The sequence below is a fragment of the Microcaecilia unicolor genome, unplaced genomic scaffold (genome assembly GCF_901765095.1).
Source record: "Microcaecilia unicolor unplaced genomic scaffold, aMicUni1.1, whole genome shotgun sequence".
Lineage (NCBI taxonomy): Eukaryota > Metazoa > Chordata > Amphibia > Gymnophiona > Siphonopidae > Microcaecilia > Microcaecilia unicolor.
The window spans coordinates 262,309-279,959 of NW_021963786.1; the positions used below are offsets into that span (position 1 = coordinate 262,309).

Here is a 17,651-nt window from a genome sequence, read left to right on the forward strand (position 1 = left end):
CACAGTCGAAACCCAGGCCAAAGTTTCGGCCTGCCTTTCAGATATCGCTGCCTGGATGTCCAACCGACATCTGAAACTGAACATGGCAAAGACTGAGCTCCTTGTCTTTCCACCCAAACCCTCCTCTCCTCTTCCCCCACTTTCTGTCTCTGTTGACAACGCCCTCATCCTCCCCGTCTCCTCAGCCCGCAATCTCGGAGTCATTTTCGACTCCTCCCTCTCCTTCTCTGCCCATATCCAGCAGACAGCTAAGACCTGTCGTTTCTTCCTCTATAATATTAGCAAAATTCGCCCATTCCTCTCTGAACAGACCACCCGAACCCTCGTCCACTCACTCGTTACCTCTCGTCTTGACTATTGCAACCTTCTCCTCGCTGGTCTCCCGCTTAGCCACCTATCCCCCCTCCAATCTGTCCAAAATTCCGCCGCACGTCTTATCTACCGCGTGAACCGATACTCTCATATCACCCCTCTCCTCAAGTCGCTTCACTGGCTCCCGATCCGCTACCGTATACAGTTCAAGCTTCTCCTATTGACCTTCAAGTGCACTTAATCTGCAGCCCCCCATTACCTCTCCACCCTCCTTTCCCCGTATGTCCCCACCCGTAACCTCCGCTCTCAAGACAAATCACTCCTATCTGTACCCTTCTCCACCACCGCTAACTCCAGACTCCGCCCCTTCTGCCCTGCATCACCTTATGCCTGGAACAGACTTCCCGAACCCATACGCCATGCGCCCTCCCTGCCCATTTTCAAGTCCTTACTCAAAGCCCATCTCTTCTCCCTTGCTTTTGGCGCCTAATCACCTTCCCCATTCATGATACCTACACTGACTACATAGTTTTACTACCTTTAGATTGTAAGCTCTCTTAAGTAGGGACTGTCCTTCCCCTTGTTTAAAATTGTACAGCGCTGCGTAACCCTAGCAGCGCTATAGAAATGCTAAGTAGTAGTAGTAGTAGAAGCCAGTGAAGTGACCTGAGTGTTTTGTGTGAAGCGTGACAATTAATCATGAAGACTGCGCAATAAGTGACCAACAGCACAGGTAAAACTCAAAGATATTATAATAAATGCTTTTTAATTCAAATAGCAATATGGGGTATGTAGGGATCCCAACAGAAATAAAATTATATTTAAAAATATTTCTGCCTCAAAATGCGTTCTAATAATAATGTTACAGTGAGTGGTAACTAGGCAAGAAATTGCTGAAATGCCACCTGATTATTTGTTATAGCCCAACATGGGACCCCAGTTGGTCAGATTAGGGTTAATTACAGAAGGCCCCAGCATAGGTTCCCAATTATGTCCATCTCAGAGACCTTTACCACTTCGTTTGGGATCTCGTCTGCATTTGGATTTTGCTCTGTGATGGTGAATTCCACTTCCTGCCGGTCTTTCTCCTTCTCCCACTCCTGCAGCTCCTGTTCATAGCGAGTCAGAGCCTCCTGCATGAAAATCTGAGAAAGGGAAAGCAGGCTAAGAAACAGCAGGATGATGGAAGGCCTTTTCACCCCCATCCGTGTCTGTCCGCTATCAAATGTTTTCTATTCTTGTCTAATGCTGTATGCACAGAATCAACCAAATCAATTTTCAGCTCCAGGCAGATCTTTCAAGAATGTATAGGCTACATAAACAGCGACAAACTGTTGAGGCCAGATTAATATAATCACACATAATACAGCAGTTTCCCCTGATTTGTTTCAGGACTCCTGGGTGCTCTTGCGTGTACATAGAGAGTTCATGCACATGCTACACAAACATACTACACATATATACAAATACACCATTGTTATACTTGCTATGTACTCACTTCCTACAACTACACCCACACTCTCAAAATGCTTCATATGGTAAAATTATGCCTTACCTGCTGATAATTTTCTTTCCTTTAGTAGCAGTAGATGAATCCAAGAACTGGTGGGTTGTGTCCATCTACCAGCAGGTAGAGATAGAGATTACAAAGCTGAAGGCAGTGATACCAGATGGCCAAGCTCCTGCTTCACCTCAGTACATGTCTCATCACCAAGCAGAATCAGACAAGAAACCAGGAAGCCTTCCTCACCAACCATACAAAACAGAAACTTGTCAGTCTGACTTAAGAGAAACCACGACTGCGATGGAGTCCTCTTCAGTGGTTTCTGTTCTCTTTCCTCTTCTCCTTTTTTTTTTGGAAACTAAAGACCAGAACAAGAACAGATAGGCAAAACAAGCGTGGCTGACAAAGGGCGGGATCCTGGATTCATCTGCTGCTACTAAAGGAAAGAAAATTATCAGAAGTAAAGGAATAATTTTACCTTCCTTAGAGTATGCAGCAGATTAATCCAAGAACTGGTGGGATGTACCAAAGCAATCCCTAAGTAGGGTGGGAAGTCGCCGCTCCCCGAGACAGAACCGCTGCTGCAAAGGCAGCATCTGAATTTTTTTTGTTTTGTTACATTTGTACCCCGCGCTTTCCCACTCATGGCAGGCTCAATGCGGTAGGCAATGGAAGGTTAAGTGACTTGCCCAGAGTCACAAGGAGCTGCCTGTGCCGGGAATCGAACTCAGTTCCTCAGGACCAAAGTCCACCACCCTAACCACTAGGCACACCCGTTCCGCCCAAGAAGTAGATAGCAAACTCGTGAAATGAGCCTGGAATGCCACCGGCGGAATGCAACCTTTCCAGAAAATCCACAAATTATCTGCAATCCAACGAGCAAAAAATCAGATCAGACCAGAGGCTGCCGTCCCACAGCAAGAACCAGCGACAAAGACAAAAAGAAGATCTGAATGCTGAAAAACATGCAACATCTGCAAATACCGGAGAGCAATCTGATCATCCAGGAGACGAAGCGCCATGTACTCCATGTGAAAATCCCCCTCCCGAAAGAAGGGAAGAAAGAGAGGCTGAAAAAGAAAAGCTAAACCACAGCCGGAAAAGAAAGAAGGAACCGAAAGCAAGTCCACTCCAGACTCAGCAAATTGCAGAAAAAAACAGCTCGGAATGGCTGCATTAAAAATTCAGACACTCTGAGTGCCAACGAATTGACGACCAAGAACACTGCTTGTAAGTTCCTAAGTGAAGCATTCTGCAAAGGAACAAAAGGAGTCCGAAGCAATGCTTGGTAGACAAGGAACCCCAAGCTAGACTCGGAGAATACGAACAAGGTTTCAGGGAGAAGCAGGTCACAGCAGCAGAGGAGCAAAGCACTCTGTGTCACGACTGTGACTTTATTCCATGCCTACACTCACCTTGCCTCCGGGTGACCGGGTCCTGTAGTTGCTGTGGACTGTTTTTTCCTGTTTCCCAGATGTCTTCCAGGTTCCATTCCGGTCCTGATGTTCCAGCTTTCCAGACTTGCCCCGGTGGTTCTGCTGTCAAGCCTCACCAGTGACATCACCTGTAATTGCCTTATTAAGCACCTGGGAACTTTCAAGCTTTGCCTTTGCAACAGAGGTCTTCAGATGTGCTTTTGTCTGAGAGTGTTTGTTCTGCTCTAGCTCTGCTAGTATCTGCTTTGTGTGTCCTTAGCTTTAGTTTCTTTGGTTTATTTTTGCCTTGTCTGTCTTTAACTTTAGTTCCTTGCTGCTGTATCTGCTCTGCCTAGCTCCAGTTCCTTATTGTGTCCCTGATCTGTCTGTCTTCTGCTATAGTTCCCTGACTGCTTGTTCCACCCTGGTTGTCCTTAGCTTTAGCCCTTCCCCGTTCGTGTCTGCCTTGCCTGAGTACTTCAATCTGGTTCCACCCAAGCCAAGCCAAGTCCTCTCCAGCTTGTGGTTCCAGTCCAGCCAAGCCAAGTCCGCTCCAGCTTGTGGTTCCAGTCCAGCCAAGCCAAGTCCGCTCCAGCTTGTGGTTCCAGTCCAGCCAAGCCAAGTCTGCTCCAGTTTGTGGTTCCAGTCCAGCCAAGGCCACTCCAGCTTTTGGTTCTGGTCCAGCCAAGCTGGGTCCGTTCCAGGTCTTGGTTCCAGTCCAGCCTGTTGGTGTTTGTCCGCGCTTCCCTGTTGGGTGGTCTTCCTGCTGTTGACAGTCTCTGGCAGCAGCCCAAGGGCTCAGAACTCCAGATCACTTGCAGCGACGTGACACTCTGCAAGAAATGCACCACCTCCGAGTGCAAGGCCAGGCCAGGTCCTTCTGCAACCCATCCTGCAGAATGAACTCAATCGCTGAGGAACAGACGCCCACAATGAAGACCAAGCATGGGCCGCAACCAGTCTCAAAAAATCCTCAACATCTGAGAATACGCGGTTGCAGTGGACCATGGACCACATACAAGATCACAACAGAACAGTAACCATAGCGTACAAAGAACTCTGTTCCTCAGAGTCGACCTCTCAAAACACCAGGCCGTAAGACCAAAACGAGAGGGATCATCCACTCAGGAGCTGACCCAGAACAAAGAGCCCAGAGTCAAGCGGATCCAGAACGAAGAGCCCAGAGTCAAGCGGATCCAAAACGAAGGCACCACCAGGAGCCTCATTCTATCTGCATACCAAGGGCACCATGGTTAATCCGGAGCTACCAGAATGACTCGACCCCGGTGGAGAGCAATCTGAAAAGAACTTGGCCGCAGAGAGGCCACGGAGGAAACACTATCGAAGAATGCCCTCCGACCAAGCATGCAATAGAATGACCAGCCCTGCCAAATCACCCTCTCTCCGATGACAGAAGAAAGGAAGCACCTGTGCGTCCAGCTGGGACGCCATCAGATCTACCTATGGAGCTCTCTACCTGAGGCCATGTTGGAGAAGCACTGGTGCGGAATAACCATTCTGCCAAGACCAGAAGATGGCAGAAAAGAGAACTCACCGTAGGAAAAGCCCGCAAAGTGGGCCACATAGAAATGGAACACGAGGTCCTCTGCCCATTCCATCGGGGCGACACACCCTGATGGCCACAGTCTGACTCCAAGTCCCACTCTGTCGAAGAAACAGCCACCGCCTCATCTTCTCCGACGACAGAAGCACCGCCTAGCCCGTAATGTGCCCTGAAGTGCTAGAAGACGAACAGCACCAAAAGCAGATCCAGGCGGGAGATCGGCTACACCGTCCCCTGTACCATCCACCACCCCGGAGACAGAAGGAGGAGGCAAAGATCTTTCCAGTCCGAGAGACTCGCATCTATGACCACCACAATCGACTGCGGAGGCACCAAGGCATCGCTTCCAAGGGAGGAATTGTGAAGCCACCAGTTCATGCACCGGCGTACCAAGAACAGCCATGGAAGACACTACTGGCACTCCTGGAACACAGGAGACCACCCAACGAGAAGCAAGAACTGTAGATGTTGTCTATAAGCACCGCCCACAGCACTACCTCCAAAGTGTCCGCCACAGAGCCCAAGTCATGATTGTATAGCCAAGCCCGAGGAATCAGCACCCTGAGCAAACTGCGCACCCAAGTCTGAACCTAGATCCTCCAGTCCTCGGTCAAGAAAAAAATCATACCAGTGTACCAGAGCTGTCTGGAATGGGACGAGGTGGCTCATTTGAAGGGTGACCACCCAGCTCAAGGATTCCAAGAAGACCCGGGAAGATAAACTCTCTGATCTCATCTAGAGTAAGGTGCACTCTGATGCTGTCCTTGAGGAGAATGCCGCCAAATTCCCAAACCTAGGAAAAGGTGAATGGAGCCATAGCCATGCCGACAGGCAAAGCCTGGAACTGAACATGAGGGCTCAGAACGGCCAACCGCAGATGATGGGGCCAAAGAGGAAAGAAAAGAAATGCTTCCTAAGGGAGAAGTGCAGGGAAAATTGAAGGAACTCTGAATATAGCTGCTGTCCAATATAAAGAAAAAGTGCAATAAAAGCCTTAGAGACACTACAACAAACAGCTAGCTAGAAGCCACAGATACAGTGGAAGCTGGAGCTGGAATGCAATAGTTTAATCAGTGTCAGACAGCAAAACTAGAAGAGCAGAGCTGCTGTGGGAAACCACCACTGCTAACCTTTGGCACTGTAGCCTAGTGTAAACTGTCCCAGCTACGAAAAGGGAAGTAAAATATGCCCCATAGAAAAGGAGCTGAAGGCCACAGTTTCTAATATGATGCACAAACCAGCCTTAAACCTGTGGCCTTCAGGCTGAAAGCCAACCATCTTCCAGAAAAACATAACTATTTTGCTGAAGCTACTGCACCTGGAGCAAAAGCCCCCATGACATCAGCACTGAGGTTCCATGGTTACCATGGAGACCAGAGCACTAGCCCCAGAAAACAACAATACGTAACATTTCCCACAGAAAGGTGGCACCAAAGGCACTAAGCCTAGAAACTCCCAATTGTAATTGTAAAGGAACAAAAGGTGCAGAAAAAAAAGGAAAACCTACTGCACCTGCTATTCCCAGGCAGTGGCATTCCTAGCTTGGATGGCACCCGGGGCGGATCACCGATGCGCCTCCCCCCCGGCTGCAGCGCGCCCCCTCCCCTGCGAAATGACAGCGTCCCCCCTCCCCGGCGAAATGACACCCCCCCCGGGTGCACGCCGCTAGGGGGGGGTGCCGCAGCACGCGCCTGTGGGCTCCGACTTCGCGAACTTCGCTCGTTCGCTGCAGCTCCCTCTGCCCCGGAACAGGAAGTAACCTGTTCCGGGGCAGAGGGAGCTGCAGCGAACGAGCGAAGTTCACAAAGTCGGAGCCCACAGGCGCGCGCCGCGGCACCCTCCAGCGGCGTGTACCCGGGGCGGACCGCCCCCACCCTTGGTACGCCACTGTTCCCAGGCAGTCTCCCATCCAAGTAGAAACCAGCCAGGCCCAACCCTGCTGAGCTTCCAAGATCAGAGATCAGGCACACTCAGGGTGGTGATGTGCTCATAGGCAATGCCTGTACTGCCAGTATAAAAAGTTTCACAAAGGAAGGAGGGAAACTTCCATGCTGTTCAAGCAACTGCCCTCACAGAAAAACTGAGGGGACAGAAAAGTCTGTAAATAAAAACACACAAGGAGCCCTGCTCTGATGCTGTTCACTGTTTCCCACACCAGGAACAGCCTTAGCCAACGCCGGAACTATAAGAAAATCTAAACTCACCACAGACAATCAGGCCTATTGCCAGTGGTGTGTGGATACATTTTTTACAACAGCCCCCACCCCCCTCTGTCCCCGGGGGACAATGCTCCCCCAACCACTTGACAGTGACTTGTAGTTGTCCTCCCTCCCCCAACAAACGGGCCCAGCAACAAGTGTGTTTAAATTTCTTACCAGACAGTATGCTGCTTGCTGCGACGGTGGAAGCTACACGACCAGTTGAGCTGCAGGAGCGCTGCAGAGGTGAACCAGCCCACACGAGCACCTCTTGCCTTACCAGTGCAGCATGAGGAGGCAGGGGCTGCCACACACCACGCATGCACCAATATCAGGTGACAGCTGGTGTGTTTGGGCATGCGTTCCTCCAGCCTCCCGCTGCAATTTGGGGGGGGGGGGGGGGGAGTCCCTGATGACAGCTGAACAACCGACTCGCAAAATTCTTCAAAAATTAGGTTCTGCAGAGCCGGTGCGAGCCGGCTCCAGCACACCACTGCCTTTGTATTATAATTTTTTTATTATTTTATATATACTTATACAGATAAATACAAACTGCAAAGTGTAATACAGCCACAATTGTAATAACTTTACAAACTTAGGAAAAAAGAAAAACTTTTGTTCAATTATTAATATAACATTGGCTTCCTTAGACCACAATGTAAAGATTAGGGGGGGTAGGAATTAGTGAAGTGTATTACACAATATCACACTTTAAACAAGAAAAATAGTGACACCGTTATTCCCATACTTCTTATCTCTAAGCTTGTTTGGTATCTAAGAAGTTCTGAAGCTGATCAGGCATATAATATATATATTTTGTTTGATTTATCCTGATAACACATTTACAAGGGTACGCAAGAAGGAAAGAACCTCCCATTTCCAAAATTTTTGACCTCATTGACAGAAACTTTTTCCTTTTTTCCTGTGTTATTTTAGTCACATCAGGATAGAGCCAGATCTTCTGGCCTACAAACATGCGGTTAGTTGATTTAAAATAAAGTCTCATTACTGCATTTAAGTCCTGCTGGAAAACAAAAGAGACTATCAACGTTCCTCTTTCCATCACGTTTGTATTTGATTGTTCCAAAATGGCTGTGACGTTTTGTAAATCCACAGAGTCTTCTCCCTCTACTTTGTTCATTGTGTTTGAAATGTAATAAATTTTATTCAAAGGAGGAAATATTTCTTGGGGAAAATTCAAATTTTCTTTCAAAAATCTGCAAAACATATCATTTGGAGAGACTCCCAACATTCTAGGAAAATTTAATAGTCGAAGGTTTAACCTCCTGTTACAGTTCTCCATTTGTTCCATTTTTCTTCTAATCTCAATACTATCTTTAATCACAGCCACTTTGAATTCTTCCGTTTGCTTAGAGTCTGTCTGTAAGGCCTCAATTTTCTTTGAAAAATCCTGATTAGCTACTTCCATAGAGTTCTTCACTTCCTGTACCGATAGATTTAATGTCTTTACCTCATCAGAAGATTGTTTCAGGGTTCTTTCAATTTCTAGTAACTTCAGCCAGATCCGACTTAGATTCACCTCCGTCTCTCCTGCAACTTCTGATCTCCCCGTCAGGTCGAGCTCCCCTCTGGGCTCTTCAGAATCACCCTTTCCGGGTCCTGGAGGAAACCCCGTTCGACTAGCGAGAGTTGCCGGGCAAGGAGGAGTTATAGAGCATAGCGGGGAAAGAGATGTTTCTATGTCCAGCAGGAGAGCCGCTTCACCGGTTCCCCCCGCTAAGGACTCCGCTCCGCTAACGCGGGAAACCGCAGGGAAGAAGCGCTCCAAGCCTGTCCTCGCCGGAGTGGATGTCCCGGAAGGTAGGGGAACTCCCCGGATCGTCCCTTTACGTTTTGTGTGCGGCATTCTAACAGGAATATCTATTTAGTCAGCAGGGAAGGCAGGAGACCGCTTCAAACACATCCGCTCACGGCGCCATCTTGACACGCCCCAGCACACCACTGCCTATTGCTATCAATGCACCCACTTAGGCAAACATTTATTTATTACTAGTAAAAAAAGGCCCGTTTCCGAAACCAATGAAACGGGCGCTAGCATGTGGGTTTTTTTTGTGTGTGTGTGTGTATGTGTCACAGAGTTATTGTGTGTGTGTGTGTGTGTGTGTGTGTATGTGTGAGTGTGTGAGTGTGCGGTGTGTGTGCATGTTGTTGATGTGTGTCTTTTTTTGTTTTGTGTGTGGTTTTGTCTGTCAAGGAGGTTTGTGGAGGGGGGTCTTTCTGTTGGTGAAATGTAAATGTGGTTGTAGGGGGGTCAGCCTTTGTTGAGTGTTGTTTTTTTTTTTCCATGTTTTTTTTTTTGTGTTGTGCTGAGGCAGCAGTGTTGTTTTCGATGGGCGGAAGGTAGAGGAGCACGTTCTTTGTCTGTCGGTATTTTTTGGCCGTTTCAGGGCTGCTGTAGGGGAATGCTGGAAGAGAAATGTGCTGTTGGAAGCAGCGCCATCTTTTTCCATTGGGCTGGGGTTCTGGGCATCCTGGAGGTGGGTGACGGCTTGCCTGAGGACGGGGATGGGTGTTTTAAGTTGGCGGAAGGGAGAAGAGCACGGTTTCGGGACATCAGGGGGGTGATCCGGTATGTTTGGTCCATTTCAGGCCGGCTGCAGGGGAATGCTGGAACATTTATGCGCTGCAGGAATCAGCGCCATCTTTTTCCGGGTGCTTGGGGAATCCCCGAGGTGGGAGACAGCTTGCCTGAGGCTGGAGATGGTTGGGCACGTCCTTGGCCGCTTCGGCAAAAGGGGAAGAGGAAGGGGGTGGGGAGTTATCTGTAGCCGCCTGAGAAACCATGTATTCTTCGTTTGTTTTGTATTATTAGTTTGCATTTCTGTTGAAGAAAGAGTGGATGCCTTTCGAATGATGGAGGTGGTGCGTCGGTGTGCGGTTGTTTCGTTAGTTTGGCAGCCAGTCTCCAGCGATTCCTAGGCAGGGAAGGAGTACTCCTCCCCCTTCCTTGGTCGCTGTTTGCTGCTGGCTGGGTCGCGGGTAATCCTTCCAGCTGGGCCTCAGCTTGTCCTGTTCGCCCACGTCCCAGATGGTGACGGGCACGTTGTTTTCCGGCTCCTCTGACTCCATGTCAAGCGATCCCAAATATAGTCTGTGCTATAGGCCCTCTGGCACTCTTCAGTACTGGCATTAGTCATTTAAAAATTTCTCCCCCCCTCCCCCGGTCTATTTTTGCACATACCCACAGCAGGAATATTCTTCCCTCGTTCCAGCGGTGGTTCTGTGCTCTCCGTGCTGCACAGATAATGAGCCATTCTGCTGGGGAATGCTCCTCCCTTATTGTCACGTAGTTTCCTCTGATTGGTCCGTCTTACGTTGCCTAGTGTTGCCTGGGAACGGTGTTTTGATGGTCCTTTGTGTTTCAGAATGTTGAGGGTGTTTTTTCTGATTGGTCCGTCATGCGAGGGCAGGGCAGAGAGACATGGTCAGTGTTGTGGCTTCACCACCATGAATCCATGAACCCTTCAGTGAGTGACTGAGTGACTTCAGAGCGTTGTCTTCAGAACGTTGAGGGTGAGTTTTATTATAGTAGATTTATTTATTGCATTTGTATCCCACCTTATCCCACCTCTTTGCAGGCTCAAAGTGGCTTACAATACATCATGAGTAGTGGAGGAATGTTAATAGATAAACATTTGGTATTGCAGGATCTTGGTCAACATGATGATAGTAAAACAAACATAATAAACGAAATCATAGTGTACAGCAGATATTATGAAACAGTTCTGAATATAGATATGCGAGTTGTGCGTAGTCACAGTTGTTGATCTTTGTGGTACGCTTTATTAAAGTGTCTTCAATAGTATGCGGAAGTTCTTTCTTTCAGGTGATTCTTGCTGCCTTTGTGCAGAAAGGGACTGCCCTGGAAAGGCTCCCTCTGAATACAGGGGAGAAATGTACTCTACTGCTCAGCTGGAGAGAAAACATCCTCTCTTCGGGGTAGGGTCCATCAGAAGAGACTGAGACAGGGAGCAAGCCAGAAAACTCCAAAGGCTGAACTAAAAAGGAACTGTTAGCTCCCCTACCAGACCTCTGCAACATATAGGAGCCTGCAGATAGGTGGGAAAATGTGGGGTACAAATGTAACAAATAAATAAATAAATAAATATAGGCATACAGAGCAGCAGAATGAACGGGGGGGGGGGGGGGGGGGGGGGGGAGGTCAGAAATCCCCTGCCCCAAAGAAGCCCCCAGTGGCTGACATGCATCCCGTAAATAACAAGGCACATCATAGGACCATCAGATTCCTTCTGGAAAACTTAGCCCTCTAGAACTCATCTGCCCGAGATGGGTATAAAAACTCCCCCAATCACAAAAAGGGCTACTGAGGCCAAGCTCTCTTAAGAAGAAAGGTTCAAATTAAGGGTCCCAGAGCAGAGGAGATCCTGCTCAGAAGATACAGAAACAGCTTAAAGTAGTTCTGTTCTTCTCCTGGATCCCCTTGCATAGTGGGGGCAGTTTGAGTGCCACTGCCCCAGCTACATGCAAACAGTTTCTGACTCAACAGTGATTTTGGTAAAGGAAACCAAAGGCTGGAGAAAATAAAGGGGAATCCCCTGGACCAGCAGTCTCTAATGGAACACAAGGTTGCCCCTCCCCCTTGCCCACATCAAGGCCGCAGGGCGGGAGAGCTGATAGGAGAAAAGAGAGGGCCACGCCAGCAAAAAGGCACGCGTTCCCGCCATTTTAGCGTGGGAAAAGGCTGCTCGGGGAAGGGGAACTTCAGCACTTCCCTCCCCAGCGTTCAAGCATGCCACCACACAAAATCCCACTGCGCAGCATCTGCTACTGCAGCGGGAACAGCTTTCAAACGCCAGCACCGCCCATATTAAAGCACGGTACCCCCGTGCCGAAAGAGAAAGGCAGGGACTCACCGAACAGCAAGTGTCTCTGGAGGAGAAGCAGAGTTCCACAGATGCAGCAGCCTGCTGCCTAACCAGCACACAGACTGAAAGCACAGCACTATGAATTGATTTGCACTTTTCTGACCACTGACAGGTCAGTTATGACCCATGAACTGCATAGCTAAAGGCTCAAACTTAAAATGCCTGAGTGCTGCATCTTTCTGTTCTTTCTGCTGAAAGCTGTGAATTCGAGGTCATGCTGATCTACAGCAAGGAGCGCTCTTCCCCTCCCTGACAGAGTTGGTGCCACTGACTCTACATCACAAGGACACTAAAAATGTATACACAGTTTGAAAGCGAGGATGTGTTGAGGTTACTAGACAAAACAATGATAAGACCTGGGTCTTGGAGAAATTCCTGTGGCAAAATGACGGCTACAATCTCCTGTAAAAGAAACCTTGGACTTGTTATAAGACGATGTGTTCCATAACATTCAGATAGTGTGTTCCATTCTATGTAAACAATGCAGTAAGACAGAAATTAGCTGAAGTTGCAAGCTGCAGGATTTGGGAGGGAATTGATGCCCAATCCATTGTACAAAAAGGTATATAAGTCACTGTTGTATTGTATTTAGGCAGAGGCTGAGATGATCAACAGCGAGTAAATCTTTTACAGCGGTGGTCTCTCTCTCTCCCTCTCATAACAAGTTGCTATTTGTTATTGCCTGATTGCTTTGTTATTATCTAAATTGGTAAGGAATAAAGACTTTCTCCTTGGAAGGAACATAGCCTCTGTCTTCTCTGCCACCCCATATCTTGGGGGGTGGCTGGTCCACTATATCTTGGGGCGGGTGTAAGGCAGAAACCCTATTGCCCCACTTGTCCAAATGGTATATTTCTTACGGTAAGTAGAAGGATCAGAGAAAGAATTCCCACATATTACAGCCTTCTCTGAGACTAGGTAGTTATCAGAGGGGACCATATAACCACAGACTCCACAGGAAACATCTAAGACAGGGAAACCCTGTACTGCCCGGTCCTGTCAGAAATCTTCTGTTTCTTCTGGGTTTTTTTTTACTGGTGAGGAAGGCTAGAGCTCTAAAGACCGGGAGGCAAGGGGGGAAAGGGTGAATCAGGGACCCAGAAGACTGAGCATGCCCCCAAAGTCGGCACCACCAGCCAGACACCCCTAAACTCAACTGGCCCACAGGACCCAGGAGTATCCCCAACAGACAAATCCAGGAGCTGCTGAAGCGCCGTCCACCACCAGCTGGAGATAGAGCTGTACTGAGGTGAAGGAGGAGCTGGCCGTCAAGTATCACTGCCTTCAGTTTTGTAATCTCTATCTCCACCTGCTGGTAGATGGACACAACCCACCAGTTCTTGGATTCATCTGCTGCATACGCTAAGGAAACATATTACATAAACAAAAAAAGTACCCCCTCCCCCATACTAGATGGACAAATACACTTTCCCACATATGCTATGTACTTTCATATGTATAGGACTTTGTTCAAAGACAGTTACCATAAGTCACGTCTGTCCTGGAGGGGGCGAGTAAAAATCTGAAATTCAAGAGTTAACCACATACATCCTTACCAAAACAAAAAACAAGCCCCAGAAGGAAAGGCATTCTTTCTGCTTTAAATCCATGAATTTTCTACTACGAGTACAGGTAAAATGCTTTGTCTCATGCCTGAATACCTTAGATTAGTAGCATGGAATCTTGTTGCTCTTTGGGGTTCTGCCAAGTACTTGTGACCTGGATTGGCCACTGTTGGAAGCATGATACTAGGCTAGATGGACCACTGATCTGACCCAGTATGGCTATTCTTATGTTCTTATCCTGCAGACCAGCTCCTTTGCTGGCACTCCAGGACTGAGTTACTTTTATATGAGCAAAATAAAAGACCAGGGTTGAAATCCTACCTCCCACTGACATTCTCAATCAGCAGGGGAGGTCCTGTTCTCCCTAATGCATCAGATATGCTCATAGGCCTTGAGCCCTGCAGGGCAAGAACTTGTACTCGAATATCATTTATGTATTTCTTAGCATTTTTCAGTTGTAACATTCAAGTCCACTAGGTATTTCCCCGTCCTCAGAGGGTTTACAACCCAGGGGCCCTTTGATTAAATTTAGCATGCTCTAACGGAATTACTGCACAAGGCTTTAGTAAAAGGGCCCCTTACTTTGTACCTGAGGTAATGGAGGATGAAGTGACCTGCCAGGATCACAAGGAGTGGAAGTGGGATTTGAACTAGGCTTGCCCTGGTTTTCAGCCTGCCTGCTGCTTTAAGTAAATGCTGAAATCAATGAAACAGAAAGAAGTACTCAAGAATGCCTGTGTGGTATAAGACCCCAAAAAGAGATTCTTCAGAGTAGGTGTGGGCAGCTCAAAACTTTCGTTTTGTGTAGTTTATGGGCATTTTTGTTATGCTTTGATTTTTAATTTTATTCACTTTAGGGGCAACCCCCCCCCCCCCCCCCCCCCTCCCAAATATGTTTTTCCTGTTTTGGGCTGAAAATAACATGAAATATCTCCCATGTCCTTCAGATGAAATGCACATCCCACTGCAACTTGTCTCACCTCACAAATCAGATCAAGGCTGTAGAACATGGCATCCTCAGAAGCAGTCAGTGTCACAACACAGGGTATGCTCTCTCCAGGCTGTATGATTCCTGACTGTGGGCTGGTAACCAGGATCTGCAACAAAGAACAGGCCAGAGAATCAATGAGTCAGTCAATTAGTTCCCTGCCTTTCCAGAAGTGGCTGCACACTTTCTCTTTTAGGGGCCAATTCACTGAAACCATAAAAGTTTCATTGGACCACATTTTTTTAAAACTAGGAGTTGTATGAGGGAATAAAGAACCAAGAGGATGATATTCAGTGGGAGATCACTTGATTGTCAGCAGCACATAATCAGAAAATTCTGCTGAAAATCCAGCAAAACCAATATGGCACTTCCAGTTGGTGCTGGGGCAGAGTCATTGCAAACCCAGAAAGTGATGCAGGCACCATTCAGTGCTGGTGCCTGGATAACCATCTGGGCAGGTAGGGCTACAAAAGTATTGGCTGGCACTCATAACTTCTGGTGGCCAGGCAAGACCCAGATATTCAGGGCAGTGTTCTGAACTCTATACATAAAGTCAACGGGCAACCTTCTTGTTTATACAGAAAACAGAGAAAAGGGTCTCTCACATTCTCATTTTTTTTGCCTGCACTGTCACAGTTTCCTTGGGTGGGTAGAGGTACTAGAGGATGTCCAAAGTTTCTGTCCTGGGTTCCTGCTCTGTCTCTAACTTAAATGCAACAGCTTCAGCCATTTCCCTGATAAAGTCAATGAAGGAGAGTTTCTCAGGTGTGGGATTTCTCCTTCCTCTTCACAGAACTGATAGCATGCTCAGTCTCAGACCCTAAGAAATATTGTAAAGGAGAAGTCTGGTCTCTGCTTGTCTTGATCTTTGTTCATCAGTGTGAATGGGCCTCAAATAAGATTTTTGAGACACTGATGTTCTTTTAAAAAGAATAGTATTCAGAAGTTTCCTAAAACTATCATAACTATTCAAATCCTCCAATTTTAAAGCAAGTAAGATCCAAATATTTTTTTTTTTTTTAATTTGTACCCCACACTTTTTCCCACTCATGGCAGGCTCAATGCGGCAGGCAATGGAGGGTTAAGTGACTTGCCCAAAGTCACAAGGAGCTGCCTGGGCTGGGAATCGAACTCAGTTCCTCAGGACCAAAGTCCACCACCCTAACCACTAGGCCACTCCTCCACTCCTGGGAGCCTGAGACATCATCAACTGCTTAAAAAAAGCCAAATCTTTTTATGTTATTAGGAGAAGGAACTGCAAAAGGAAAAGAATAGTATGATCTTGTACTTTTCCTAAGATCTATAAACTTCACTTGCTCTATCAAGTAGTTCGGAGAGTCTCCAGTTAGAATTTTAAACGAAATGCATGCAAATTTGAATACAATTCTTGCTTCAATTGGCAACCAGTGCAATTGTAAACAGAACTGAATAATATGGTCATGTTTTCTTAACAAAAAAATTAATGTCACTGCTGTATTTTCTATAGATTGCAATCTACACAATTGATATTTAGGAGCACCCAACAGCAGAAGATTGCAATAATCTAGCTTAGATAAAACTAAAGACTGCACCAGCAACCCAAATTGAGAAATCTCAAAAAAAATCTCCTAATGCATCTCAATTTCCACAGTATACCAAAAGAACTCTATTATAGATGAAATTTGATAATCCATTGTTAAAGCCTGATCAATATAAACGCCTAGTAATTTAAGGGATATGACCACCATTTGGGTCTCCATAAGATCAAGTTTATAATCCCCCCCAAGGCAACAATGTCCCTGGTGGTCTAGTGACCCCCCTCCCCTCCTGTACCTGAAAAAAATGGAGGCAGGAGGGCTGGAGCAACACCTCCCATCCTCCTGTCTCAGGACTCACCCTGTACAAAGTGGCAGCGCCCAGCCCCGGCCTGATGAATCCTGGGATGTTCCAGCCTCCCTTTTGTGTATTGGTCACTGTTTGCGACTGGCTAAATTTTACAGAGGGAGCCATATTTTACGGCTGCCTTTGGGTATCAAGCCCTGAGAGGCAGAAGACAAGCAGGTAAGGTTTGAATGGGAGGTATTGGGGTTTGGGGACAGTGAGGGATTGGGGGGGGTGAGGTACAGAGCACGGTTCAAGTGTGAGACACAGAGGTGGCAATGCAGGAAATGTGAGGGTCCAGGCAGGGGTAATAAAACAAAGGTTACAGACCACTCAGCAACTCTCCACTCTTTTTCACAAATCAACAATTCCACTTCTCCATGCTCCAAAATGGGTTAAAAGACAAGTTTGGTCTTGAACTACTCACTTTTAAAGCAAGTCTAATTCATGACGTTTTGTTATCTATCGCAAAAAAAATGATGTACACCATGTAAGACCACTCATGTCACACCCCCAAAATGCCCAATCTCAAAATGTTTTTCTTTCAGCAAATAGCAGGGTTTTTTTTTGTTTGTTTGTTTGATTATATGGTTTCAAGGTAGAAACACGTCCATCTGCCCCTTGTGCCACTTTTTGCACGTTCTTTCCTTTTGAAAGTGTGCCCCCTGTGTCTATAAGAACATTTTTTCTCAGCTTTCCCTTTTGGCTGTAACTCCCTCTCCCTCAACCCCTGTCCATTCTCAAAATTGCCTACTGTAAACGTTAGCTACAACTGAACCAACTTTCAGTGTCATGTCAGTGGCTAAGAGCAGCTCGGGGTTAAGCTATCAATTCTGACAGCTGGTGACTATAGAATGTTGCATTATTATGGTGCCATCTGCTGGTTAATTTAATGTTTATAAAGAAAAGGGGTAAGAGAAACTACAGCTCAAAGTAAATAAAGAAACTATTAACGTGAAAAGATCCCTGTTTCACCACTAGATTGCACCCTGCTAAGACAAAAAGATGGGCACCTTCCACTGGACATGCATTTCCCGTGTGTTAGGTACAAAGGACAACAGTCTCCTCTGGGAAGTCATCTTTTGAAATCTAGGTACACGATATGGCATACTGCTCTTGGCCAGGTACAGAAGACAACTTACCTCATAGATGTTAGAAGAACTTGAAAGCCAATTAAAATAGATGACATCATGTTCGGAAGTGTTGTTTAGGAAAATAAGACATCTGGATCTAGAAAGTACTGGAATGTTCCCAAAGTTAATGTTCTGCTTTGATAGGACGGCTACCTGAAGAAAGAAATGACACAAGGTAGGTTTATTACCACCAAAGTAAGAGATG

General features: G+C 46.9%; 1 protein-coding gene across 1 annotated transcript in view; it reads right to left on the reverse strand.

Moving 5' to 3' along the window:
* Positions 1 to 17,651, reverse strand: part of LOC115459632 (cilia- and flagella-associated protein 65-like) — a 221,962-nt gene that overhangs the window by 64,233 nt on the left and 140,078 nt on the right. Inside the window, exons 25-27 of the mRNA XM_030189437.1 lie at positions 17,456 to 17,599; positions 14,446 to 14,562; positions 1,320 to 1,457 (exon numbers count right to left, since the gene is read on the reverse strand). Of these exons, the coding sequence (XP_030045297.1) occupies positions 1,320 to 1,457; positions 14,446 to 14,562; positions 17,456 to 17,599 (399 nt within the window). The remainder of the gene's footprint in view (positions 1 to 1,319; positions 1,458 to 14,445; positions 14,563 to 17,455; positions 17,600 to 17,651) is intronic.